Below are 26255 nucleotides of genomic sequence, written 5' to 3'. Positions count from 1 at the left end.
TGAGAAGAGACCCGTCCGAGCTGGTGCTGAACAAAGCTCAGTTTTTCGCACGAAATAATTCAGGGAATCGTCCGGTGCGGTGTGAGAGGACTATCCAGAGTCGTCAGTCAGCCTGTCCTCCACCAGTCGGGACACTTTGACCCGCGTGCTACACTGGTGGCCCTCGTGGCCCTACACTGTTTGCCCTTGGGTCGACCGACATCGATGATTGGAGCGTATTGAGTGTCCCCGCGCGGGGACGTCGGACTGGTCGGACAGAGCGAGGGGGTGGGGGAGGGGGGTCTTTGACTCGCGCCGCGCCTGTGACCTAGGGTCACCGCACGCACAGTGTAAACTACCACGGCACGGGTTACGCGGCGTGCCGGGGCTGGCGAGCCTTTACGCGTGTGGCGTAGGACGACGCATTGGGTCCGAGTACGCCCCCGCCGCCCCCGCCGCCCCCGCCCTGCCCCCGACCACCCCGTCCGCCCCCGCTGCAACCCCCGGCGCGAAACACAAGCCCAAGGCAGGACGCCCCGCCCGGACGGCCCGCCCAGAGCCCGGGCCGCGGAGTATAGTTCTTATCGATTGGGTGTGGCCGTGACGTCACCCCACCCCTCGCGGCCACCCTCGCGCGCCGTGGCGGGCGTGGCGGCGGGGCGTGGCGGGGCGCGGCGGGGTGTGGCGGCGGGGCGCCTCGGGTTCGGGCAGTCGGGACGCGGGGCGCGCCCTCGACAGTCGTCGCCTCGCTCGTGCCCTCCGTCTGGTCCGCCGTCGAGTCCGTGTCTAGCGTCCGCCGTTCCACCATGGGCCGCGCGACGTCCTAGCGCCCTCGCTGGTGAGTACGCCGTCGTGCACCCTGGTCACCAGCCCGGGTGGCAACCCTACCTCCGCGACGCACTGCTTGGCGTCGCCAAAACGCGGCCGTCGCTCCGCTGGCGCGCTGGTCGTGCACGCGCGGCCCAGCCGCCCAGCCCAGCGTGCGGCCACCGTGCCCCGGCTGGACTCGGTCCGCCCGCCGCGCTCCGCTCGCCCCGCACCCATCGATCCGTTTGGCGGACGGCCCCCGAGCCCCCGAGGCCCCCGACGGGGCCTTGCTGCGCCTTGCTGCGCCTTGCTGCGGCCGAGGCTCTCGGCCCCCAGCCTTCGGGAGCCCCCAGCAGCCCCCGCAGCCTCTCAGCATGCACTCGCGGCTCGCGGCCCCGACGGCGCCCTTGGGGGTCCGAAATGGCGCACCGTATGGGCTTGCTGCTGCTGCTGCGCGGCCCCATGGCGGCGCGCGCCCCCTGGACGGCGTGAGGCTTAGCCTAGCCCAGCCAGCCCCACGGCCCGCGGTGGCGCGGTGCGGGGGTACAGGCAGCGGACAGGGATGACGTCTGGGGAAATTTTCGCCCGTAAACCGCGGGTCCGGCTCCAGCGCGCCGAAGCAGGCCTTGGCCGCGCTGGCGGTGCTGGTGCTGACGGGGGGCGGGGGCGGGGCGTGGGGGTGGCGCCGGGGGCGGTAGGGTAGCGGGGCGGGTAGTGCTGACGTAAGAACATCCCCCGCGACCGTCGCCAGGACACGGCTCCGGTTACAGCTGCTGCGTCTTTGCTTGCCGACGCCCCTGCCATAACGTTCTCGTCTTCCTCTCCAGCTGGGCCTGCTCGGCCTGCTCCAGGAACCAGGCGCCACCAGGACCGCCTCGGCGAAGCCAGCCAACTTCTCGGACTTCTCGGAGTCTGTACTCGTCGTCCGGAGCGTCGTCTGCTTCTGATCGGGTGGGTACTGCGTCGTGGGTCATGAACAGCAGCAGCACCTGAAAAACCCCAAAACATGGCCAAGTGACCCAACAGACAGGATCCAAAATTAGGGAACGCACCCCTAGCTGCGTGCGATCCGCAAACCCATTCAACCAACCAATTCAGACTTTTTCGTAGCTAATCATGGGGCGGGCGATGAAAAAAGTTCAAATTCAAGCTTACATTCCTCAACGAAGACAAAAATTTTCTGTGAAATGAGTTTCAGAACGTTTGCGTTTGGCGATGCCAGCCAAAAACGGCGAAAAGTTCGCGCGGTGCAGGGTAGGCAACCCATAACCCTTCAGGGTGCTCATACTCTAGTGATTTATTTGATTCAGATCAGAATTTCCCCCATAAGGGTGATATTAAATGATACCATACGGTCCGTCACCTTTGAGACAGTCTTCATTTTCTTTGACATCGAAGCTATCTAAAGTATCAAGTATGGCTTTGTGACTTCATATTGGCAATACTTAAAAACTTCCTGTGATGATTTTGATTTAAATCTCTTTGTTATGAATGGGCACCCTAACCTAGTTTGCTGTCAGACGACTGACAGAAGGATAAGGAGTTTGACGGAAAGAAATCTTAACAGCCATGCCCCCAACTTCAATTGGGATAGCGTAGCACACATTTCGAATGTGCTCCCTTTTTCTTGACCAAGCTATGTTCATTAGTACCACTGATACCTAGAGGGAAGATACTGAAGTATGCAAATATTGTATATTCTGTTTTGTATTTTCTTAAACAAAGGCTTTGATCCAATGACTATTTTTGCTTTGTTTTACAGACGTGAAAATGTCGTCGGTCAAGGTAGCTGTGAGGGTTCGGCCCTTCAACAACAGGGAGATTGCCAGGGAGAGCAAGTGCATCATTGAGATGACGGGCAATACTACCTGTAAGTATTTGCGTGCTGTTTTCTCCCTTCGCTCAACCTATAACAACTTGCAGTAACATTCATTTTGTAATTTTTCACCATAGCCATAGCCAATCCAAAGACAAATGACGCCAACAAGAACTTCAATTTTGACTACTCGTACTGGTCGCACACAGATGTGAGTAAACGCTGCCGTTTCTTTATGGTTGATACACTAATATTTTTAGCTTTTAGAGATATAAATATCTTTTTGTTTTATATAATTATAGGAAACAGATCCAAGTTTTGCAACCCAGAAAATGGTGTACAATGACATTGGCGAGGAAATGCTCGAGCATGCCTTTGAAGGTGGGTACAATTAAATTTTTCTGGTTTTATATCGTGGGTTGTCAATGTTATATTAATCTTGTCGATTTTAACAGGCTACAATGTATGTATCTTTGCTTATGGGCAAACTGGTGCTGGAAAATCCTTCACAATGATGGGCAAACAGGAAGAAGGACAGGAAGGAATAATTCCTCAAATATGTAGTGACTTGTTTAATCGTATCACGGACACCACCTCTGAACTGCTCCACTATTCAGTCGAGGTATGTAAATGAAGTACAAAACTGTCATTCTGAGTGCTCTGCATGCATGTTCTTATGACGTTGTTTCTTTCTTTTCAGGTCAGTTACATGGAAATTTACTGCGAGAGAGTAAGGGATCTTCTGAACCCTAAAAATAAAGGCAATTTACGAGTTCGTGAGCATCCTCTTCTTGGCCCCTATGTTGAGGACCTCTCAAAATTGGCCGTGACAAACTATCAAGATATCCATGATTTAATTGATGAAGGCAACAAAGCCAGGTAGCAGCCTGATTATTATCTTGTCATCAGTTTGTATTGAGAGTGGTCATTGTTGCCTTTGTTTTAACAACTTTCTTTATTTCCTCTTCACAGAACTGTTGCTGCCACAAATATGAATGAAACCTCTAGCCGTTCACATGCAGTCTTTACAATCTTCTTCACTCAGCTTAGGCATGATGAAATGACTAACTTGTCCACAGAAAAAGTGAGCAAAATATCTCTTGTGGATCTGGCAGGGTCTGAGAGAGCTGACTCTACTGGTGCCAAGGGAACTCGCTTGAAGGAAGGTGCAAACATAAACAAGTCCCTGACTACTCTGGGCAAAGTTATTTCAGCATTAGCTGAAGTTGTGAGTATTTTCAGCTGTACATACATACCTATGACCTTTTTGAATAAAGTCTGTGAAATATTAACTAATATACTCTTTTATCTTATGTCATCTTATCTTCCCAACATCTTTAGTCGGTGAGTGCTTGTTTTAACAAATGCTTATGTGGGCTATATCCAGCTGGTGACTGGCATAATTTTAAGATCCGTTGCCGTTACAGGTCACAAAGAAGAAGAAAAAAGCTGATTTCATTCCCTACCGTGACTCTGTTTTGACATGGCTTTTAAGAGAAAATTTGGGTGGCAATTCTAAAACGGCAATGATTGCAGCCATCAGTCCAGCTGACATAAATTATGATGAGACTCTGTCCACCCTGAGGTAAGTGTTCCAAACCTTTGTGTGTTTTTTCCTGTCCACCTTTTAACCATTGTGGTGTGTCCATAACATTGCTTTTGTGTGTGTGTGTTGTAAGGTATGCGGACCGTGCTAAACAGATTGTATGCAAGGCTGTTGTGAATGAAGATGCCAATGCTAAGCTTATTCGAGAACTCAAGGAGGAGATTCAGCGACTTCGTGATCTCCTTAAAGCTGAGGGGATTGAAGTCCAAGAAGGTAAAGTTTAAATCTAATCAATTTTCTAAATTTCTATTGCAAAAAAAAAAAACAAAAAAAAAAAAACTAGTTGGTTTAGACTGATCTTATCCTGGAGAATAGTTTGTAGATACTGACTTGAGCATGGTTTTCCTTTCATTATGGAAACTGATTGTTAGTATGGAATAGTTGCAGATCATCTATGGACTGCCATATATGTGTCTGTATATTATGTCTCTCTCAAAGCTCATTTGAAAAATCTATTAAATACTTCAATTATCCTGCCACTAAATGCACGGATGATTCATTATTCAGTCATCAAGCCCCAATTTATTTTAATGTTCACCTGTTGCAATTCTATTCCTCATGCATCCCAGGGCCTGATGGAAAAGTTTATTATGAAAAGAAAGATTCCTCTAGTAAGTAATGTGTTGGGGCATGTCAATTAACTGCCATTGCTGGTTTCCATTTCCATCGACTGTGGCTTTGTCTGGAATGGCTTCTCCCTTCCTAAACCTCATCCTCATTATTGTACCTGGGAACTTATGAATTGCCTACACAGTCCTTGTGTTCGTATCCAAGTGGACAAGGTTTAATGTAGCAAGTTGGTGGCATTAGCATAAAGGCCTATCCTGTTTTGCTTCCAAATGGCTTTCAAGTTTTTCAACCCGGCTTTTATGTTCATAAGACAGGAGAGTGATTGAGTTACAGTAATGTAGTAGTCTATACAAATTCATAGAGTTAGTGTAGTTTACGTAATTGTATGCACAGGATTTGTATGAATTCTGCTGAACAGGATTCATCATCAAGGCTTATGGAGCTTTTAATTATAGTTTTATTGAATCTTGTTTTTTAGCTCAAGAGAGTGTTTCCCTTCTTTCTAAGAGTTCTTTGTCATTTGTATGCTTTATGCATCATGTATGTTTGGGTCTTGGCCAAGGCAGTAATTTGGCCTATCTAGCAGAAAATGTTCTTTTATGTCCATGCCTTTTAGCAAACTTTCAATTTGCTTGCAAAGCAATTGGTTTGAAAAAAGATGATGTTACATACTTTTATTTTGTTCCATGCATTAACAGTTTGAACTCTGGCATGTGCGTGCATTGCTTAGTACAGGTCATAAGCATTCATCGGTACTTACAGTACTTTCCCCCCATTTGCTTCAGAAGAGCATGAATCATGTGTTCCTGCTAATTGGAGAGTTAAAAAAAAAAAAATTCTACTTGGAATTAACATTTTTTTGTGCATGATGAACTTTTCCAGAGGATGGTGGTGGTATGCGTATGAAAATGCCAGAAGGAGGTCGCCCACGCATGACCTCAGGTTCAAGCATTGCTGAAGATGCTGTGGATCAGCTTCAAGCAAGTGAAAAGTTGATTGCAGGTAAAATATATTTCTTTTTTTTCCAGAATAATTTCATGTTTTCAAATGATGTTTCCCATGTTTAATTCTATCTTTTAATTTCTTAGAATTGAATGAAACATGGGAGGAAAAATTGAAGCGAACAGAAGCCATTCGTTTGCAACGTGAAGCAGTTTTTGCTGAAATGGGAGTAGCTGTCAAGGAAGATGGTATAACTGTTGGTGTGTTTTCCCCCAAAAAGGTTAGAGAGTTTGCTAAAAACAGGCAGAATAATTTTTTCCATGCTGTTAACTAATTTCTTATCTTATATACATTTTTTCAGACTCCTCATTTGGTGAACCTCAATGAAGATCCATTCATGTCAGAGTGTCTTATTTATTACATTAAGGATGGAGTGACCCGAGTGGGATCATGTGACGCTAATATTCCTCAGGTATGGTTTGGACTGTGTCTTTTCAACGCCTCAGTTGAATCCAATCTATGTTGAACCATTCTAGAGTTTTGAAATTGAAATAAGTCTGACCAATCATTGTTGTCTTGTGTTGTGCAGGACATTCACCTTTCTGGTTCTTTCATTCAAAGTGAGCATTGTGTGTTTGAAAATGTGCATGGGGTGGTCACACTCAGGCCCAAGAAAGAAGCACTGTGCTATGTCAATGGACGGGAAATTAACACAGCAATTGTCCTGAAGACTGGCTCAAGAGTCATTCTTGGAAAGAACCACGTTTTTCGATTCAATCATCCAGATCAAGGTAACTTCTTGACTACTTTAGAAATGGATCCTTGCATTCTTTGTACTGATTTGCATTCCCACACAGTTGTGTAATTTTTCAAACTCACCTACTTGATACTCTGCTTGATTGCAGTTCGAGAACAACGCAAATCATGTGTGATTGAAGCTTCAGAAAATGAACTGGACCGTAAGTTATAGATTGAATTTTTTATGGAATGGTTCCTTGTAAATAAAACAGTGTCTGTGAGCATTTGTCTTGTTTTTCTTTCGTGACCATTTAGCTCAAGGGAACCAGCCAGGAACTAAAATATCTCCTGCTGAGACACCCAGTGCAAATGAAACAGTGGATTGGGATTTTGCCCAAGTAGAACTCTTAGAGAAGCAAGGTATCGATCTGAAAGCTGAGATGGATAAACGATTATTGGCTCTAGAGGAACAGTTCCGTAAAGAGAAACAAGAAGCAGACAATATATTTGAGGAACAACGAAAGGTATGTTCATTGTCTTTTAAACTCACTGATAATGTCACTCCGTGATGACTTTAAAAACCAATTTAATTTTTCCAGAACTATGAAGCCAGAATTGATGCTCTTCAAAAGCAGGTGGAGGAACAAAGTATGACTATGTCCATGTACAGTTCATACACTCCTGAAGATTTTAACACTGAGGAGGACATTTTTGGTTTGTAGTTGGCATCTTTATTCTGCACATTTTTCACCTAAAATCATGCAATATCATTATCATTTGTGTGCATTTTCAGTCAACCCATTGTTTGACGCAGAATGCAACTGGTCTGATCGAGAATTCCAACTAGCTGCATGGGGTTACCGCAAATGGAAATATCATCAATTTACTTCATTACGAGATGATCTTTGGGGCAACGCTGTGTTTCTGAAAGAAGCTAATGCAATATCAGTGGAGCTGAAAAAGAAGGTTGGTCATCATAACTGTTTCTTTAAAATAGTATTAAAACATGAGTTAATAACATATATGATAAACAATGTTTCTTCCCCCAGGTTCAATTCCAGTTCACTCTATTGACTGACACGCTGTATTCTCCCCTACCACCTGATCTCCTTCCTTCAGCATTGCTCGATGATGATGATGAAGAAAGACCCTTCCCAAGAACAGTTGTTGCTGTTGAAGTACTGGACTTGAAGAATGGAGCCACACACTATTGGACTTTGGACAAGTTAAGGTACTGTAGTTCCAGGGGTTCAAGCTTCTGTTTGCTTTCAGTGGGCAGCCCTATGTGATCATTACTCGTTTAGTCTGGTCATGTCTTCCTCAACCCTCGTGTAGATCAAGTTCTGTAAATTTTAAGTGTACTCGGTCGGATGTGTGTAAAACTTGTCATCTGCTCAGTGATAAAAATTGCATCTCTCTTGAGGCTCATTTCTCAAAGTATCAGCGTATTCCTGGTTGTATGGACGCAGTGCAGTGTAGATCCTGCTGCATTTTGCCATGTAATGCACAACAAACTTAAAAGGAGACTTTGCAAATGTTTTTCTTTCACCATAGTTTACACGCACTAAATTCTATGGCACGCTTGTTTGCCTCTGCATATCGTCCAAAAATTCATTAACTTGGTCTAGCTTTAAACAAATGTCTCTCTTCCATTTTTTCTGATGGAAGTATCGTTTGAACTACCCCCGGTCTCAGAGGTAAAGTCTCGTTGTTTTACCTTGTAGACTCCGGTTGGAACTGATGCGCCAAATTTACAATGAAGACGTTAGTCCAGACCCAGGGACACCAGAACAGAGCCGAGAAGACTTTTTCCAATGCTTCTCACCGTGTTCTTATAAGAAGCCCTTAACCATCCTGTTGCCATCAAGGTTGGTCCTTTATGGCTAACTGGTGTTCGGCCTGCTCCACCTTGTGCATTGCATCTGCCTTTGCATTGTTGCATTGCTTTGTTGCAGCACTTTGATTTTCTGTCTCAGCCCCCAAGACTGTAGCCTGCTTCCTGCTCTCACCTGGACACAAATTGAGCCTTGTTGGCTTTATATTTGATGCTTTTTATTTTATTCATCACTTGTCTTACAGCATGTTCGTCTCTCCTGTCATCTGTTTTTATTATGTATCCTATCTTTGTGTAATGTTTCTGATTCTGCTTTCATATTTTCAGCATTATCGATTTCTTATGACAAGATCTTGTAATGTTTGTTGTCACCTTGCAATTTATTTCTGTGAAGAAGATAGCTAAATGAAATCTTCTATGGCTTAGATTGCTTTCAAGCTCGCTCTTGCTTTTTTTTTCTCATAACCGGTATTTTTTTATAAAAGAAAAAACAGTGCAATTGGTTTTGTCTTTGTTTCATCTGCAAACCCCGCCAGGGGCAACACTTGATTCAGATGCAGAATTTATTTTTCAATTGATGTTTGTTTTATTTTCTGCACAAATCTTGCAAACCTTGTATGATGTCAGAGGAACTTTATCATTTATGCTTTAATGGCCACATAGAGTTGTACTGTATGAGTATTTTAATTTACGTTTCTAGTTTGTAGCGGAGTATATGTGCACATCAAGTCTGTTCTTCAGTTCCTTATGTAGCTTGATTTACTCATATTGTAAGTGTGCTTTGTTTGGCTCTCTAAAGGACCAGCTTTGATCGTAACTTCTCCAGATGTGTTGCTATTTCCAGCTGCAAAAGAAGTGAAAGATTGTTCTGTGATAGACTCTGTCTTGTGATGTTTCCATTGTAATTTTTCTCAAAAAAAGTTTTTTTTTCTTTACCTCAGGCAACGGCTGGAGTTAATGCGAGAAATGTACCACAATGAAGCTGAGCTCTCTCCTACATCCCCTGATTACAATATAGAATCACTGACTGGCGGAGATCCATTTTATGACCGGTTCCCCTGGTTCCGCATGGTCGGCAGGTAAGTTTTTTAGATGAGCAGAAGCATTGTTGCCTGCCAAACGTAATGTATGGTAAGTTATATTTTAAAAAAATAAAAATGTTTTTCTTTTTGTTACAGAGCATTTGTGTATCTGAGCAACCTTATGTACCCAGTGCCTCTTATTCATAAAGTTGCTGTGGTCAATGAGAAAGGAGATGTTAAAGGTTACCTTAGGGTTGCTGTCCAAGCTGTTGTGGGTAAGTAACACACACAATACTTCTGTGGGTTTAAGGAAAAGTTTTCTGCTTTGTAATCTTATTCCTTTTTATTTGTTTTTGAAATTTTTCAGATGACGAAACTACTGAACATTCCAGTGGGGTACGTCAATCAGCTCGTATTAATTTTGATGACGATCTGGTTGCAAATGGTAAACGCTACCAAAGTAAAAATGCATTCCTAGCTAATACTACAGAGCGCTTGGAGGAACGATTTGTTGAGGGCCATGATGGAAAAAGTGAAGGTAAATAGTTTGGATCTTGTGTATTATTTGAGTTTTACTCTTAAAACTTGTAAACTAACTTATAATTCCTTAAAAAGCTCCTGAGATGTCAGAAAAAAGTGATGGAGTTGGCGATCTTTCACTCGTCCCTGAAACAAAAGACGATGAAATTCCCGAACACCTTGTTGGGGGAAAAGAATTTACATTCCGAGTCACCATTCTTCAAGCTGTAGGCATCAGTACTGAATATGCTGATATTTTCTGCCAGTTTAAGTGAGTCTCCTAATTTTTCAAAATAGTATAGTTTTAACCGACCTTTAGTTGAGCTATATTGGAAAAAAATGCTATTTTATTACAGTTTCCTACATCGACATGATGAAGCTTTCTCCACTGAGCCTGTCAAGAACACTGGGAAAGGAGCGCCCCTTGGATTCTACCATGTTCAAAATGTAAGTTTCAAACTAATGTGAAGGGTATCCTCCTCACCTATTTATAGCTGCACTTTTGTCTTGAATGTACTACTTTGTGTGTTTCATGCCTTTGTAGATAACTGTTAGTGTAACCAAATCCTTTGTGGATTATCTCAAAACACAACCTCTAGTGTTTGAGGTATTTGGCCACTATCAGCAGCACCCACTTCACCGAGATGCCAAGCAGGACATCCACAGGTACTGGAAGAAAACAGTTTTAATTCTTTGCTACTTTTGCTCACAAGTTGAGACTTTTGTGTTAAATCTCCTCTTTTTCTTCAACAGTGTACGAGTTCCACCAAAACGCATGCAGCCCCCTTCCATTCCAATCAGTCCTCCTGTCCGTTCAACTAAGTATGGCATCACACCAGCTCCCTGCACCAGCCACATTCACTCAAAATATGATGTGCTGGTGTGGTTTGAAATTTGTGAACTAGGTAAATCTACTTAGCTCTCTGCCGCTGTCAATGTTCTGATTATTTTCAAAATAATTCATGAAATAAACTCCTGTTAATTTAACAATCAATTCCAGGTCCGAATGGCGAATATGTTCCAACTGTGGTCGACCACAGCGATGAACTGCCTTGCCGTGGCTTGTTTCTCCTGCACCAGGGCATTCAACGGCGCATTCGCGTCACCATCGTCCACGAAATGGCTAATGAACTGCGTTGGCGAGATGTGCGGGAACTTGTTGTTGGTGAGTTGTTCTAGTTAAAACTAAAAACGTTGCACTCATTCGAGACTCTGTGAGCTAGCCTCCACTATAAACTGTGCGCCAATATCCTTAGGTCGCATCCGCAACACTCCGGAACCAGAAGAGGAGGACAGTGACAGCTCTGTTCTCTCTCTGGGACTGTTCCCTGGGGAATACTTGGAACTTCCTGGGGAAGATCGTTGTGTGTTCAGATTTGAAGCAGCATGGGACAGCTCCCTTCACAATTCCCCATTGTTAAACCGAGTTACTCCTTATGGGGAACATATTTTCTTGACAATATCTGCATATATGGAGGTACATTTCTGATTACTGATGGTCTCCCTTTACATATTGGAGTGCTGAATGTTTCGAATGTATGGAAACAATTTGACTTGTTACAGCTGGAAAATTGTGGAAGACCTGCAATCATCACAAAGGATCTGAGCATGGTCATATATGGACGAGATGCGCGCACTGGACCCAGATCACTCAAACATCTTTTCACGGGGAACTATCGCAACATGGAGGCCAACCGTCTTACTGGTGTTTATGAACTGTTGCTGAGAAGAGCTTCTGATGCAGGTAGCCCAGGTTTGTTGCATCGCATTAGATGGACCTAGATGTAGAGGCTGATTGCATGAGGAGTGAATCTTTAAAAATGTTATTAAGTTTAAAGATGAAAAAAAGAATATGGAAAACAAACAATAATGAAACATTTTTAATTAACACATGACGTTAATTTTCAAAAAGAATCAACCATCAACCATGCTTTGTTTCCAAATGTGTGTTGTCCCCATTAATGTTCGATACGGTTTGTGTTTAATGTGGTGTTCAAGATTATCGCAGATCTCTGCTCATGATGTCCATCTGCAATCAAGTTGGAGTCTTTGCAGTAAAAAGCATGTCTATACAGCTTGCTGCCCATGAAAGTTTAGTGTTATCTAGGCCATTTCTGATACTATTGGAATGTGTCATCGAATGGAACTGAAGTTTTCTCCCAAAACAGTCTGGAAATTATCAGAATCTCTTCAAATCAAGTATAGATTTCACTCTGAGCTGTATTGTGGCTAGCTCTTCTAGTCTGAATAGTGTAGCATGATGTTATGTCAAGTTAAGACTAGCAACCTTGATGCCCCGGTTTTGTGTGGATTTTACTAGTTAACTGCATGGTTTAGTTTTTCCATAAACAATTTTGTGATTATTTTTTTTCAAGCAGTCCTTGAGCTTGGTTTGTTTTGAGCTCTGACATGTATCCAAGTTCCCTGAAAGTGCGTAGTTTTAAAGGCATATGAGCTGGAGTATTTCCAATTAGAAGTTAGTATATTGGTGCATTAGATGCACACCACCTTAAATTTTAAATTAGTATTTGACTTAACTATCCCATCTTTGTTTTGCCCCAGTTGTCTTTTGCAATCTTAAATTGAACCCTACCTAGGACCATTACAATGCATGGATTTAATCCACTGGTTGGTTTAGCAGCCTAATTTGTAGCCCAATAGACCATGAAGTGCCAATGCCTTCAGTAGAATTCAACTAATTAAATTTTGTACATTGTTCCTGAGACATGTTTTTAGTTAAAATAACTCAAATTTGAAAAAAAAAAACAAAAAAAAACAATAAATAAATGAGACCTTGCACTGTGACTGGAATAAAATATATTCCATAATGATCAATTCATTATTGAAACATGATATGCTTGTCAATTCTCAGGTGTTCAAAGGAGACAGCGTCGTGTGCTGGATACTAGTATGACTTATGTCAGAGGAGAAGAGAATTTGCATGGATGGAGACCACGTGGGGATTCCCTAATTTTTGATCATCAATGGGAATTGGAGAAGCTAACTAGGTTAGAAGAAGTGGAAAAGATGAGGCATCTGCTGCTACTTCGTGAGCGATTGGGAATTGACCGGGCTCAGCCACCTCATCCAAGGTTGCATGATTTTACCAAATCAGAAAAGGTAAGCTAAAAACAGAAGGTTCTGTGTTTCTCACCCACCTTTTCTCCCTGCATAAACATATTTACTACATTTGCAGGAGGTGTGCAACATGGTTGCTAAGGCTAATGCTGAGGGGCACGCGAGTCCTGTCAAGCTCAAGAGTCCTGATGAGTCGGTTTATGAGCCGTGGGAAATGACAGACCGAGAAAGGGAACTAACGATGAAGTGCGTCAAGTTAATTCAAGGGCGCATACCTAACAAGGATCTTCCAATGCCAAAGATAGACTTATCCCCTGGTGATGAGCCGACCGACATGTCCTCTTGCATGTCTTCAACAGCCTCTCAGGAGTAAGCATATTATTAATTATTGCCCTTAGGCAAGCACTTCATTATAATTTTAACCAACTGTCTTCATTTTCTAGTCTCTTCTCACCTGATCGAGCCTCAAGAGCTCTTCCAGGGCCTGATAGCACCTGTCCAAGTGATAGCTTGTATTTGAATGGTATTCATCCCCAATCACCAACAAGTGGTGCATCTTCCCCATGTCGGGATCAGTTAGTGCTGTACGTTCCTGAGATGGAGGAAATCCGCATTAGTCCTGTCATTGCTCGCAAGGGTTATTTGAATATCTTAGAACACAACACAGGCAGCTGGAAGAAGAGATGGGTTGTAAGTACACTTAATCCAATAGGAATATATAAATATTTTTTATTTACTGTATTTCAATTCAAAACATACTTCTGTCCTACAGGCTGTACGGCGCCCCTATGTCTTTATCTTCCGAAGTGAAAAGGATCCAGTTGAGCGAACTTTAATCAACCTAGCCACAGCTCAGGTTGATTTCTCAGAGGAACAAAGATCTAAAATTCCAAACTCTTTCAGGTACCTATTTTCACTAGGTTGCTATCATTTATTATTAAATGGTTTCAAAGTTTTCACAAATGTCCTACCCTTGGTTTTTCTAGCATGACTACCAAGCACCGCTCGTTCATCATGCAAACTTTGAGTGATAGGGAGTTACATGATTGGTTGTATGCTATCAACCCACTGCTCGCCGGGCAGATCAGGTGAGATGCAATCCTTTGTTCTATTATTGTATAATATCTTGTTGTGTTAAACCAACAAACTTTTCACACTCCTTAAATTTTTGCAATTTAGGTCCAAACTAGCTCGTCGAGAACCCGGACAAGTAGGGAATGGAGCAATACCTGTCATGAATGGTCCCAGCCACCAGCAACAGCCACTTCAACCCATCCAAGATGTTGCAGCTGGCGCCAACTGACCTCTATTCTGCCACTGTAGAATGTCATAATCGGTCATCAATGCTTCTTTTGCTATAATTTGGCGCTGACTTTATCTCATGTTGTGAATACTCCTATGGTGTCTGATCTTTGGACCATTTTTATTGTGTATCCGAGAATGCATGAATGGGGTGGGGACTTTGCAAAAAAAAAGTATAGATCTTTCCACTTATTGCAATATTATCGTTGTGTGTATCTTAGCCTCAACAGATAGCTTGCATATTTTTTTTATTGTGAGGGCTCACATTGGCAGCCAAGCGTGCTTGTTACACAAAAAGTGCCAATTGCCATTTTACCAGTGGTAGATTTGACTGTCATACTGTTGTGGTTTTCTTATGTTTCCTTTTCTCTTGGAAAGGTTCCTTTGATGTCGTTTGTTTCTAATGTAAAGCAGAATAAGGACAAGACCTGGAGTAGGGTTGACTCAATAGGCGGATGTGATAATTTATTTTGTTATTTTTATTTTTGTAAACACTTTTATAGTTTCTGTTGGAATTTTGTGAATGTATTCACTCTTCAGTGATAATTGTTTTAGCTTTGGAGCAGTGCTCTTGATGATATTCTGTATCTTAATGATTGTTTATTTTTTATTTTAAATAGTAACTTAGTAGTTTCCATTTCTGAGTGACTTTTGTGAAGTGTGCCATTTCTTTTGAATACCTGGTTAGACCCAAAGTTATGTGTCAGATGTACTTTGCTGAATCTGCAAATACCGAAGGCTACGAGATGGTGCTGCTTGTCCTTGAGCTTTTCGTTGGGAGTGATGCATATTTAAATGTTTCAATTGACTGCTGTAGAAATTGTTTTGGGTAGGAAATCATGACTTGAATTCAACCGGTGTGTTTGCTTGTCAGATTTTCTGTTCAATACATTTTTATTTTAGCTGTCCATAACGGCCATGTACCATTCCACAAAATTGAACCCTCCTCTTTTTAATTTCCATAGATCTCAGTGAACTGCAAAGTTGTTTTGCCCTCTCCATTTTGTTTCAAATGAATGTAATTTTTCCCCAACGTACCAACACCCATTGCCAACTTGTTTCCTCCTGCGAAATTTGTGTGAGAGTTTATGTGTGCTGTAGAGAGAATGCTTTTTTGTGATTCCTTGTGAATTATCCAATCATCTTAACTCTCTTAGAGTCCTTAACTCTCTTTTTGCGGATAAAAATATTTTTAAATAAGTCAGATATGATTAAGTGTTAGCCTTTTTGTAAGCTCTTCAATCTGAAAGTATAGTCAATAAGTTATTCTGTTCTAATTTGAATCCAATCAACTTTTTTATAATTTCTCAAGTTTCAGTCATTTTCCAGTTAATGAACTTGTATTTTTAAAATTCTGGATCGAAAAGCTATTAATGACTCATTCTATTTTCTAGTGGTTGGATGAGTAGCTGTATGAATCATGCATTAAGATGTAAAGCTGCATCTTTAAGGATTGGTTGTAATTTACAATGTATGAGTGAGATTTCCACTGATTGTCACTGCTCTCAGTTGTTAATAACTCGCTAGCTGATTACTGTATTTCCGCATGATACTCCTATTTCTCTAGTCAATGTGTGGAGTTATGCAGGAACACGTGAGATTTGGTGCACAATTATTTTTAAGAGTGTAACCCCCATTAGTTATATGTGAAAGATAACATTTAAAAAATTATGAAAGCCATCTAATTTTGGTTGTGTATGAAAACCTTGCCACATTTTCCTTATGTGTATGTTGTGTTAGTTGTCCTCCCTAAGATAACCTTTTAAACAGTTGTACAAAGTCTTCATTCAACTTCTCTGCTGATAGTTCATATCAGCCGACCAAGTCATAAATTCTCCTATTGAAAGTGCTATGTTTCATCCTGAACATTTTGTAATCTACAGTTGCATCATGTAAAGGGCTTTTGTTCAATGTTGGATCTACCTTAAATACGCAACATTGAAGTAATTATGTTGACCAAATATATTTGACAGCAAAAGGTTCTAATGTTTTGGGAGGATTAAAATTTTAAGTTCAACTTATTCCAATGGTTTGTGCAAATTTGACTGAGATTTTTCATTTAAAATTTAAATCCTGTACCATATTTCTATTGAAGTTGAAGGAGCAGTGAAGTAGTCATAATACTGCATTGAGGTAAAGAGAGATACTTAGAAATAGTGTTAACGACTGTTTTACTCTTGAAATGTTTGAAGTTATAGTCTCATTATGTGAGGCCTTTGTATTGAAATCTTCAAACAGACTTTGCTTTTATACTGTTAAATGGTGCAAGTTTACCTCAATATTTTTCCTACACTTGTAATAATAATGCACATTCGCTCGATACCTCACTGCAACTGCAATACTAGCTGTAAATGTGCTGTGCCTTTTGGTCCTGTGTAAATTTGTCTCGTAAGAAGGAAGTCAATGTATGAAAGATGCTATTGTTAGTTGTTTAAGTGGTAAGTTGTTTAGGGAAAGTGGCAAATTTCTTTCACTAAGAGAAAATTAAAGTTCTTTTTGTTGCTAGATAGCTTTGTTCCTAAGGTATTTTGTCTTTATAGTGGCCAATGACTGCTTCTCTATTTAAGATCTGGGAAATTTTATCCAGTGTTACAGATGAGCAGCAGCATGTCACATTTTTGTAAAGGACATCTTGTGTAAGGTTTTCTACATCTAGTCTATATGTCACGTGTCATGTGCTTGTTTTGGCCAAGTTTCCACATTTTATTGGTGTTTAAATGGCAAGTTGATTTTGTTGACACTATTGAGCAATTTGCTAAAAGACCTACCAGTATGTAGGTTTCTTCAAAATTTAAGGATAAAAGATGAATTGGGGAGTTGACAAATCCAGTCTTTCTTGTTTCTACTGCACTCAGCAATGGAACTAGTCATCAAAACTATTTTAAACTTGCTTTGCTTTTTAAATCATGTTTGTACTATTAAGGCAATCTCCATCAAACTTCCAGTGAATCATGCTTTTGTCAGCCTTATCATCATTAAGTCATCAAAGAATTCAGTATTATCTTACCTCAAACGCTTCATTGTTGATTCCTTTACTGTTACGCTAAGATTAGCTCTGGTTTGCGACTCTTCTGCCTTAAATAAATTGTGAGCTACCAATTTAATCAAGCCTCCTTTAATTTTGTGACGCAAGGACATTTCCTTTGGCTTTTAATGTGATAATAAATACAAAGATGTAATTTTTTCTGGTTTATTATTTACACTGACCTCAGAAACCACAGTGCGCACTGTCGTCTGTGAGGAGAAACAGATCAACGACAAGGGGGCTGGGAAGGAAAAGGGAGGAGCGGATCCAGGGCGCTGCAAAGGGGGCAACTACCCCCTCCTTGGACGGAAGCCGTCTGCAGACTCATTCCGAGAGTCGTTTTTCGTCGCTCTGTCTCTCTCGCTCTCATGGGGCGTCCCCTATGGGTGCGAGCGAGACAGCGGCAGAAACGACTCGCGTAATCTGGCTGATGGGAAGGTAGGCAAACCTCACTCTGCAAGTAGGCAAAAAGCGCCGCGTCATCCTCTCCTTACACGAATCCTGGATCCGCACCTGGGGGGAGGTAGAGGGGGGACAGGGCAGGAGGGCAGACCTAGGGGAAGGCCGGCGCCCCGAGCAGGCTTTGCACGAACTGGCCGTACATGGCGGCGCCCTCGGCGTTCTCCTGGAAGCCCCGCAGCTGGGTCTTGCACCGCTCGAACCAGCCCGCGATGTTGGGGTACTGCGCCAGGTCCACGCCGATCGCCTGCACACAGATTTTATCCACATAGAAAAACACGCCCGAAAAATTGATCGATTGAATTCGGGGGACTGGTCGGTTGGTTACCTGCGCGCTGGCCACCGAGGCCACGATGACCGTGTCCGCCACGGTGAGGCTGTCCCCCGCCACCCACGCCGAGTCCGCCAGGTACTTCTCGAGCTGCTGCAGCGCGTCCAGGACGGGCTTCTTCTTCGCCTCGGTCGCTTGCGTCTCCACCCGCATGATGATGGGTTTCTAAACGAGACAGCCGAGCAAGCGAAGCGTGAGAAAAATGAATTGTTGCAAAACCAGATTGACCAGTATTTGAACCCGCGTCAGATGACTCTATGCAAGAGTCGTTTTCGTCGCTCTGTCTCTCTCGCACCCACACGGGACACCCCATGAGTGCGAGAGAGGCAGAGCGACGAAAACGACTCTCGGAACCGGGCTGCAGGGACACTCACTGTGAGGCTGATGATGGCGCCGTACAGTGTGGTGGCGTCGAAGTACAGCCTACGGTCCACCATGGCTCTCTTCTTCTCGTCCTTGGGGTACAGGTCGTCGCGGGCCGCGTACTTGGTCACGAGGTACGTGCAGATGGCACGGCTGGAGCCAAACAAGGCCGAGTTAAAAAAAACCTTTGTTTTCCCAGGAAACAAGTGCGGGACACTGTAAGAGAATGGCGTACCTTTCCCACAGGACGAAGCCGCCGTCGTCGAGTGTGGGTATAGTGTGCTCGGGGTTCAACTGAAACATACAGTGCGCCTTTCCTGAGAGGAGGTTCTGCTGAAAGCCAAGTCAGCTGGTCCAGGGGGAGATGGAGGCTGTGCCTGCTCCAGAAGGCAGCGGGTCGCCCGAAAAGTAGGCAAAAAGCCGCACTTTGCCTCTGTAGGTAGGCAACTTTCTTCTTTTTTAACGTTTTTGAACCAATTTTCAAAAATTTCATGTGGAATCCCCAGTAAAATTCGGGTGATCTCGTAATTTTGTGTACACCTAAAATGAGCCGCGCCTCGTGCCGCGTTACCTTGACGAAGTCCTCGGCGAGGTGCTCGCCGGCCAGGATGTTGACGGTGCGGATGTCCAGGTCCAATCCGATTTGGCGCGCGGTCACCAGCACGGAGCGGCAGGGCGGCGAGGCGCTCAGGTAGTACAGGACGGGCTTCGGCCCGTCGTACACTGGAAGGGAAACGCCCGAGGGTTCAAATCCCCGCAACTTTCTTCCTTTCCTTTTCAGTGAAATTGAAACTTTATCACTGTTTACGTTATAGACCGGTGGGCCTACCTTTGTTCTGGATGCCCAGACCGCCGTTGCTGGCGCTGCTGAGCGGCTCCGACTTGGCACACATGCAGCCCATGTTGTCTGAGTTGTCTGAAAACGCGTCGCGCTCACGCCAGTGCACCGCCAAAGCAGGTACTGCAGGCACTGCCCACCGCGGGCATCAATGCAATCGAACATAGAGGTGTCGGGGCCGCCCTGATAAGGGCGCCGCCGGGCAGGTGCGAAAGAAAGAGAGAGAAAGAGAGAGAGCACGAGGACGGGCGGGAATGTGCGAATGACGCTCGAGAGTGTGTTGAAAGCTAATCGCGAGCCCGATTGACGATTATCGGAATGTCTGATGATCGGAATCTCGAAATTCGGACACCGGGGCGCGCGCGCGGCGCTGAGAGCGGACAGCCCTTCGGACAGCCCCGCCCCGTTCGGCGGCAACGCCTGCGGCTGACTGCGTAGGCAACAGGCAACTCGCCGGCACGCGCTCCGATTGCTCTGTCTCTCTCGCACTCGCGGAGCGTAACGTACAGGTGCGAGAGAGACAGACGGCTCTCGGAATTAGCCTGCTGGTTCGCAGACTGGCAAGGCCGGCCGGGATGACGGGCCGAACTTAATCAGCGGGGACTTGCATCACACCATCAACAAGGCGCCACCTGATACGCCGCGGCTCGCGGCTTCGGTTCGAACGACCGACGAACTCATGGCAAGACCGAGGCAGTGACACGCAGTGACATGACTGGCGTGCGCGCTTCAATTTGATGTCACGACTAAACGCAGCCAGGGCGTGGGATTCCGCAACCCTAGCACTTCTGTCGCCGTGTCTTTATCTCACTCTCACTAGAGACGCCACCCGAGTGTGTGTAATTGAAATTGAAATTTGTTCATTGGGTCCACTTTAAAAGGACTGAAGAGTCTCGCAACAAAAGGAGAGAGAGGGAAAGGGGGGGGGGATTCGCCCCGCGATCCGTGTCCTGGACAGTCATCATGCCCTTCACGGTGGAGGCCCCTACGCCCTTCACCCCGCCGCCACACACCTCTGGAAAAAGGGGAACTGCACTTCTCGGTGTTCGAACCCGGGACCCGCGACCCGTCTCGGGCATGCATAATGTTTGCGAGGCAGAATACACGCCGAGCCGTGCAGTCATTGCCCTGCCTAGAGGTAATGGATGTTGACACTTGACTCGGCGTGTGTGTGTGTGAGTCCATGCCGGCGTGTGTGTGTGAGGGCAAACTTAACTGGCGTGAGGCGAGGCAAACCAAACATTACTTTGGCTCCAGCACGAAGCCGGCAGATCCTCCACCTAGCAACAGGTTGTGTGTGTTCTGACGCCTTCATCAGCGGCGACAACAGGCCCCGCCCCCACGCCGACGGAAAACAGTGTCGAAAAGTTAAAATATCTCGCGGGACGAGGAGGCTAGCTCCAAAGGGACCAAAAAGCTGGAAAGGGCGAGGTCGCGTCCGGACCAGTCCGGCTGCAGTTTGCGGCAACACGGTGGACACGGCGGTGGCCCCGCAGCATGCAACTTTGCTGTGAGGATGTTCGGACCTGCGGCCATGCCCCTCGCTCCCGCGGGTCCGGTACAGTCCGGGCAGAAACCGCACGCGACGCGGCCAACGCCCACACGCCGACCAAGCTGACCTGTACACTGCGCGCGTTATCAGTGGGGATCGAGAGGCATCGATATCCCACGCACTGAGTGCGTCAACGACGGCCTCTGTCGCGCGGAGTAGCGACGGGCCGTCTCTTTTGCCGGTGACTGTACCCAAGCCACCGCGTCCCGCGTTGCTACCCCCTAGGAGCACCCCCAGAGCGCGTAGCGCCGCCGTTGGCTGGGCGTTTTGGCGCGGACTGTGCCGGTTGGTGGGTTTGTCTGCGCGGGCCGGGGGGCGGGCTGGGGGGCCGGGTCGTGCCCTGACACCGCGGCCCCCTCGCCCAGTCCCGACTCCAGCGACGCAGTGGCGGCTGGGCTATAGTATATAAGGCGTCTCTCGGCCGCGGGCGCCGCTAAAGGTGCTACTGGTGGTGCCGCGGAGGGACGACCAGCACCTCACCGCCGACGCCATGAACGTCCTCGCCGCCAGCCGGCTGGCCGGCACCCTGGCCCTCTACCTCGCGGTGGTGAGTCAACTGCACTGGCAAAACAGAGGCACACAAACGATCTACGCCGGTAGAACGGCGTGTGCTATGCTAGCCATTAAAAGCAATAACCCGTTTTCAGCCCATTTTGGCGCCTGTGAGGTGGGCCACCGACGGGGCCCGCAACGCACCGGAGTGCAGACGGTGGCCTACCTTGCCCCTTGCGAGTGCAGGGGCGAGGTAGGCCGCCATCTCCACAGCAGTGTGTGGCTAGACTGGCCGGTGGCCTACCTCACAGGCGCTAAAGGCCAGCGACAAGCATTTCAAAGCACTTGGAGGTGGATCAGCTGCGATGCTGCCAAACGCTCACGATGGAACAACGCTTTCGTTGCCACAGCGTAGCGGCCTACCTGAGTGTAAATAGCTCGACGAAGGGGTTCAGATTGAGGTTCAGAGTTCGTACTAAAAAATCTCATTCAACGAACGTTAATGAAAGCAGATGATCCATCGTGTTTCACAACTGCTGTGATAGCCGAGAGGTTAGAGACGTGGGATCGAGTTACCGCAGGCCGGCGTTCGAATACCAGCGTCACAAAAGTTTTTTCGACTTGCTATCCTAAGGGTGGTGGTTCGAGGCCATGAGAGCGGAGCCGTGTGCAACAGGCCCACATGCCGGAGGTTCGACTCCTAACAAATATTTCCATTTAATTTTACTGCCTCACCCAGTGCGGTTCAAACCCGTAAACGTGAGCCCACTCCGAGCATGGGGCGTGGTGGTCCAGGGAGTAGAGGCGTCGGTTCTGAGTGCTAGGGTCGGCGGTTCGACTCCCCCAACTTCTTGCGAAATTTTGACCGGGTCGGTCGAGTCCTGTTGCGTCAAGAACCCACCTCATGCCGGTCCCCTCATCATGGGCCGTGGTGGCCGAGAGCGTAAAGTCGTGTGATCCCAAGGGCGGGGTCCGGGGATCGAATCCCATCATTTCATTACATTTTTCAACCGCCTTCCTCCCAGTGCAACTCAAACCCGTCGTCCAACACGCTGCCAGACGTACAAGCGTGATAGCGTAGTGGTCAGAGTCACATTCACCTGGCCACTCCGCTGTGGGTGTCTAAAAAGCAATCCGCTTCGGCGGGTTGGCCTCGGCACTGGAGCGATGGAGTATTTGATCCATCAATCCAGACCACCCGGTGTGTGGTTGCGGGTGGTGCCTCCTTGACTTGTCGGGGAGGCGATGATAAGTCCTTTGAAGCTGGCCTAAAACGCTGTATGTTCGGTACGGGAGCGCCGGACAGTGGGGGTACCATGGGGTACACAACCAACCCTACGAAAACAAGAAGCTCCCACCAAACCTCTTCTCTGTCTGAGTCTCTCTCTGTCTCTCTGTCGTCTCACTCTACGTCCCGCCCCTCAAAGAGCTTCGTACTGGGTGCTCTCACCCAGCTGCCTGAGCTTTGGGGTCCTACTGGGTCCCCCGGCGAACGCTTAGGGTCGCTGACGGGATTAACCCCAGGTACCTGATAGCACCGGTTCCCATCCCGAACACCGAAGTAAAGCAGGAGGCCTCCCCATTAAGACTGGGGAGGGGGTGTAGAGTTCAAATTTTTTCTTTTCCCTTTCAAATTTCTCGGTTAATACTCGTTTGGTTTCCTTATACGGGGTAGTATGCGGGCTCATTCCAAAGATAGTAATTAAAATTGTGTATGAAACAAAATATATTGACCCGAGCGAGGTGGCCGGTGTTGGTACTAGCCGTGCCGAGCTGTGGCCTGCACCGCCCGCCGCCGAGCCCGAGCTGGCCCGGTCGAACTCCACACCGGCCCCAGGTTTTAGGCTTCGGGCGTGTGAGTTGGGCTGCCTAGCCAGAAGGCGCTGCGACGGGCACGTTGGGTTGCCTGCCCACTCGGCGGCCAGAAAGCAAGCGTTTCTTTCCTGCCGCCAAGCTGATGTGCGTGTCTGTCTGCCCCTCCAGGTGACTGCCGCCACACTGGTCGCGGCGGTCGCGGCCAGCCCCGTCATCGAGGACGTGATCCTGGAGGGCCCCGCCGAGGCCAGCCACTGGGTCACCAAGAGGTACGTCCTTGTCGCTCTCATTGAACTCCTCAGACCAACATGAGGCCTACGAATACCAACACCCGCGCGAATACCCCACCTGTTGCAAGGCGTGTTTTACACCAGACTAACACCCTGGGACTGCTGTTTCCCGTGCTCCACGGCAGAAGTTTTTCGCAAAAAAATAATAAATTTAGTCTCTGGTGAAAGTTATATTGCTTCGTGGTCGGCTTGATCACCGGGCGACTCCGTGCTCCTGGCCGCTTCCTGGCGCCGATAAGTGGTGTCCATCCGCCGGCTGAGTGCTGACCTGTGGACCGTCATGTCACCGCGCTCCGCTCCGCTCTCCGCCGTCGTGGCAGTGGCGGAGCAGGCGTAGGCACGGCGCGGCGCAGCGTCGGCGTGATCGGATCCGAGTCAAGACAAACAACGCAAAAAAAACAACAAACAGCACAAACCTCCAAAAAAATACTAGACGCGGCCCAGTGCGGCACTCACACTGGTAAAACAAATGATGTCACACTCTTGTTTTACCAGTGCGGAGAAAGGGTGGAAACGGCCGGTTGCATTGTCGCGCTCGATTTTTCATCCAGCCGAGCGGCGCTTCCGGACTTCCGGTGTGGTGGCACTGCCACTGCCGGCACTGCGCTGCCCCATTGGAGCCGTCCACGTCGCGGACCAATCGGCGGTCTCGGATTCGGCGGCAAGTTTCGAATGGTTTCGAACGAGGGCGCCGACGACGACCGTCGCTCCGTCTCTGTCGCACCCGCGGCGTGCCCCAGGCGTGCGCGCATTGTTGGCGGGGCGTATTGTCGGGCACGTGCACATTGTTACGTAACGCCGCGTTGCTGTGCGCCGTGCGGTGCGGGCCGTCCGTAGCGCAATCTAATAGTTCCCTGCGGACTGATTCCGAGAGTCGTTTTCGCCGCTCTGTCTCTCTCGCACTCATGGGCGGCACTGTACAGGTGCGAGAGAGACAGAGCGACGAACACGACTCGGCAGACCGACACGCTTGACCCGCGTACATGTGCCTATCGGCGGGCCGTGGCGGACGAGACGGCGCCTGCCTGCCTGGTGCCTGCCTGGTGCCCGCGCCCCGCGGCCTCACAGTCACGTCGCGCCCATTGGCGGCTGGAGGCCTGCAGGCTCAAAGGGCGTCCCTCGTAGGTGCGAGAGAGACAGAGCGACGAAAACGACTCGGAATCAGTGTGCTGGCTGGGCTGTTGTAAACGCGCTGCTGTGGCCGATTCGGCGCACTTGTCCGGGCTGCCCATGGCGGCCCATGGCCTGGCCGTGGACTCCTTTTCCATTAATAACACTTGCGTGCCCCGGGCCGCCCCGGCCGCCCCGGGCCACCGGTCCACGCACCGCCCCTGCGCGCCGCGCGGAGAAAGCTGGCACGCCACGCCGGGCCCACGGAGGGCCCACGGAGGGCCCACGGGGATCCCACGGAGGACCCCGCCTTACCCGCCCGGCCCGGGGCCGCCGTTCGAACACGGCGCACGACGACGACCCATGACAACCCGCGCGCGGCCCGTGCGCGCCCCGATGCCCGCGGCCTGCACACTGATTCCGAGAGTCGTCGCTCTGTCTCTCTCGCACCTATACCGCACGCCCCATGAGTGCGAGAGAGACAGAGCGACGACTCTCGGAATCAGCCTGCTGGCCATGCAGTGCGACGGCGTGGTGATAGAGGGCGAGGGCGCTACTGTACGGCGGACGCCCCCGCCAGCCTCGCGCAGCCTCGGTTGTGCTGCAGACTGATTCCGAGAGTCGTTTTCGTCGCTCCGTCTCTCTCGCACCCATGGGGCGTCCCGTTTAGGTGCGAGAGAGACAGAGCGACGACTCTCGGAATCAGTCTGCTGTATTATCATTTAAATGCAAATGCCGTCGGGGCCCGTCGCACCTGAGCAGCCCGTCGGCCATTCGGCCATTCCGTTTCCCCGCTCCAGTTGTGTTTATCCAACATTTTGAAGGCAGTGGCGGCCCTGCCCTGCCCGCCCTGCCCGCCTGCAGCAGACTCATTCCGAGAGTCGTGTTCGTCGCTCTGTCTCCCTCGCACCCATCTGGGCCGCCGCTCAAGAGAGCGACAGAGGCAGGGCGACGAAAACGACTCTCGGAATCGGTCGACAGGCGGCGGGTGGCCAGCCGACTCTGTCCCTCTCGCACCCTTTCGCAGTGCCCCGCGAGTGCGACAGAGACGGAACGGCTCGGCAGACTAGCCAGACTGAGTAATGAGACGGGCTGAGTCACCCCGTCTGACAACCACTGCACTGGGAGTCAATCAGGTCGTGGGCACCTTACCTTGGTGAAAGAGAGAGAGGAGCCGGCTTGTGAGCGAGCCGCGCACAATGAGTCCCAGGGCGCAGAAAGTGCTAATCGCAAAAAAAAAATCAATAAATAAAAAAATCGTGGGAACATAAACATGTTCAACTAAACGGGGATTCGAACCCGGGCCATTCTGTCTTAGGTAGTAGTATCTCGAAATAATTGGCGCGTTCTTTCCTTTCGGCCACGCCCCGCCGATTACGCACAGCGCGCACCGGCTTGCTCACGGCGGAAATCCAAACAGCTGACCGCAGTCTGTGACGTCGGCTTTGCCCCTCCCCCTCCCTTCCCCTCCCTTCCCCTCCCCCGCCTCCCTCTCTCTTCCCTTCCATTTCTCCGGGCCCCGTCTCCTCATGGAGGGCAGTTTCCACTCCCGGAGAAGGGCCTATACTGCCTGCGAGTCGTTTTCGTCGCTCATTCTCTCTCTCTCGCACCTATACGGGGCGCCCCATGAGTGAGAGAGACACAGAGCGACGAGAACGACTCTCGGAGTCGGTCTGCTATGCTGGGACACCTCCGTGCTTTTCGCGATTCCTTCCGCGCCCTATCCAAACAGGGACGCGCGTCCGAGTGCGGCACAGTGGAAGAATT

The 26255-nt window shown here is 47.9% G+C and overlaps 2 protein-coding genes across 10 annotated transcripts; one reads left to right on the top strand and one right to left on the bottom strand.

Moving 5' to 3' along the window:
• Positions 1-696: 696 nt before the first annotated feature.
• LOC117646820 (kinesin-like protein unc-104) lies at positions 697-17392 on the top strand. 9 transcript variants are annotated; one of them, XM_034388053.1, is made up of 38 exons: positions 697-817; positions 1614-1737; positions 2549-2656; positions 2740-2813; positions 2905-2983; positions 3058-3224; positions 3303-3481; positions 3575-3830; positions 3944-3946; positions 4030-4187; positions 4282-4421; positions 4778-4819; positions 5661-5780; positions 5867-6000; positions 6082-6192; positions 6310-6511; positions 6626-6679; positions 6774-6982; positions 7058-7172; positions 7273-7424; positions 7508-7689; positions 8183-8326; positions 9234-9371; positions 9471-9589; positions 9682-9852; positions 9930-10104; positions 10190-10280; positions 10378-10499; positions 10587-10738; positions 10834-10998; positions 11090-11310; positions 11397-11586; positions 12706-12953; positions 13030-13280; positions 13355-13601; positions 13684-13814; positions 13898-13999; positions 14091-17392. In XM_034388053.1, the coding sequence occupies exons 3-38, from the start codon at positions 2557-2559 to the stop codon at positions 14212-14214; spliced, it is 5268 nt and encodes a 1755-aa protein (XP_034243944.1). In that variant the 5' UTR covers positions 697-817; positions 1614-1737; positions 2549-2556; the 3' UTR covers positions 14215-17392. The 9 variants fall into 9 exon arrangements, with proteins under 9 accessions (XP_034243944.1, XP_034243943.1, XP_034243941.1 ...); XM_034388052.1 differs by having other exon boundaries at positions 7252-7424; positions 11397-11577; XM_034388050.1 differs by having other exon boundaries at positions 7252-7424.
• Positions 17390-19390, bottom strand: LOC117646822 (glutathione S-transferase 1-1-like). The gene is made up of 6 exons (XM_034388059.1): positions 19221-19390; positions 18963-19114; positions 18627-18685; positions 18403-18544; positions 18026-18193; positions 17390-17944 (listed from the first exon to the last, which is right to left on the bottom strand). The coding sequence occupies exons 1-6, from the start codon at positions 19291-19293 to the stop codon at positions 17792-17794; spliced, it is 747 nt and encodes a 248-aa protein (XP_034243950.1). The 5' UTR covers positions 19294-19390; the 3' UTR covers positions 17390-17791.
• Between the last annotated feature and the right edge of the window lie 6865 nt (positions 19391-26255).

This window comes from Thrips palmi, unplaced genomic scaffold, assembly GCF_012932325.1.
Source record: "Thrips palmi isolate BJ-2018 unplaced genomic scaffold, TpBJ-2018v1 HiC_scaffold_2, whole genome shotgun sequence".
Lineage (NCBI taxonomy): Eukaryota > Metazoa > Arthropoda > Insecta > Thysanoptera > Thripidae > Thrips > Thrips palmi.
The sequence above is the reverse complement of the archived record's forward strand: the minus strand, read 5'-3'. Positions and strand labels throughout refer to the sequence as shown.

Bases quoted from the DNA above. Each gene is read 5' to 3' on its own strand.
- LOC117646820 (XM_034388050.1), top strand. From the start codon at position 2,557: ATGTCGTCGGTCAAGGTAGCTGTGAGGGTTCGGCCCTTCAACAACAGG. The intron at 2,814-2,904 runs GTGAGTAAACGC...ATATAATTATAG, and splicing joins CGTACTGGTCGCACACAGAT to GAAACAGATCCAAGTTTTGC. The intron at 6,983-7,057 runs GTATGTTCATTG...TAATTTTTCCAG, and splicing joins TATTTGAGGAACAACGAAAG to AACTATGAAGCCAGAATTGA.
- LOC117646822 (XM_034388059.1), bottom strand. From the start codon at position 19,293: ATGGGCTGCATGTGTGCCAAGTCGGAGCCGCTCAGCAGCGCCAGCAAC. The intron at 19,115-19,220 runs GTAGGCCCACCG...TTTCCCTTCCAG, and splicing joins TCTGGGCATCCAGAACAAAG to TGTACGACGGGCCGAAGCCC. The intron at 18,194-18,402 runs GTGAGTGTCCCT...TGTCTCGTTTAG, and splicing joins GCGCCATCATCAGCCTCACA to AAACCCATCATCATGCGGGT.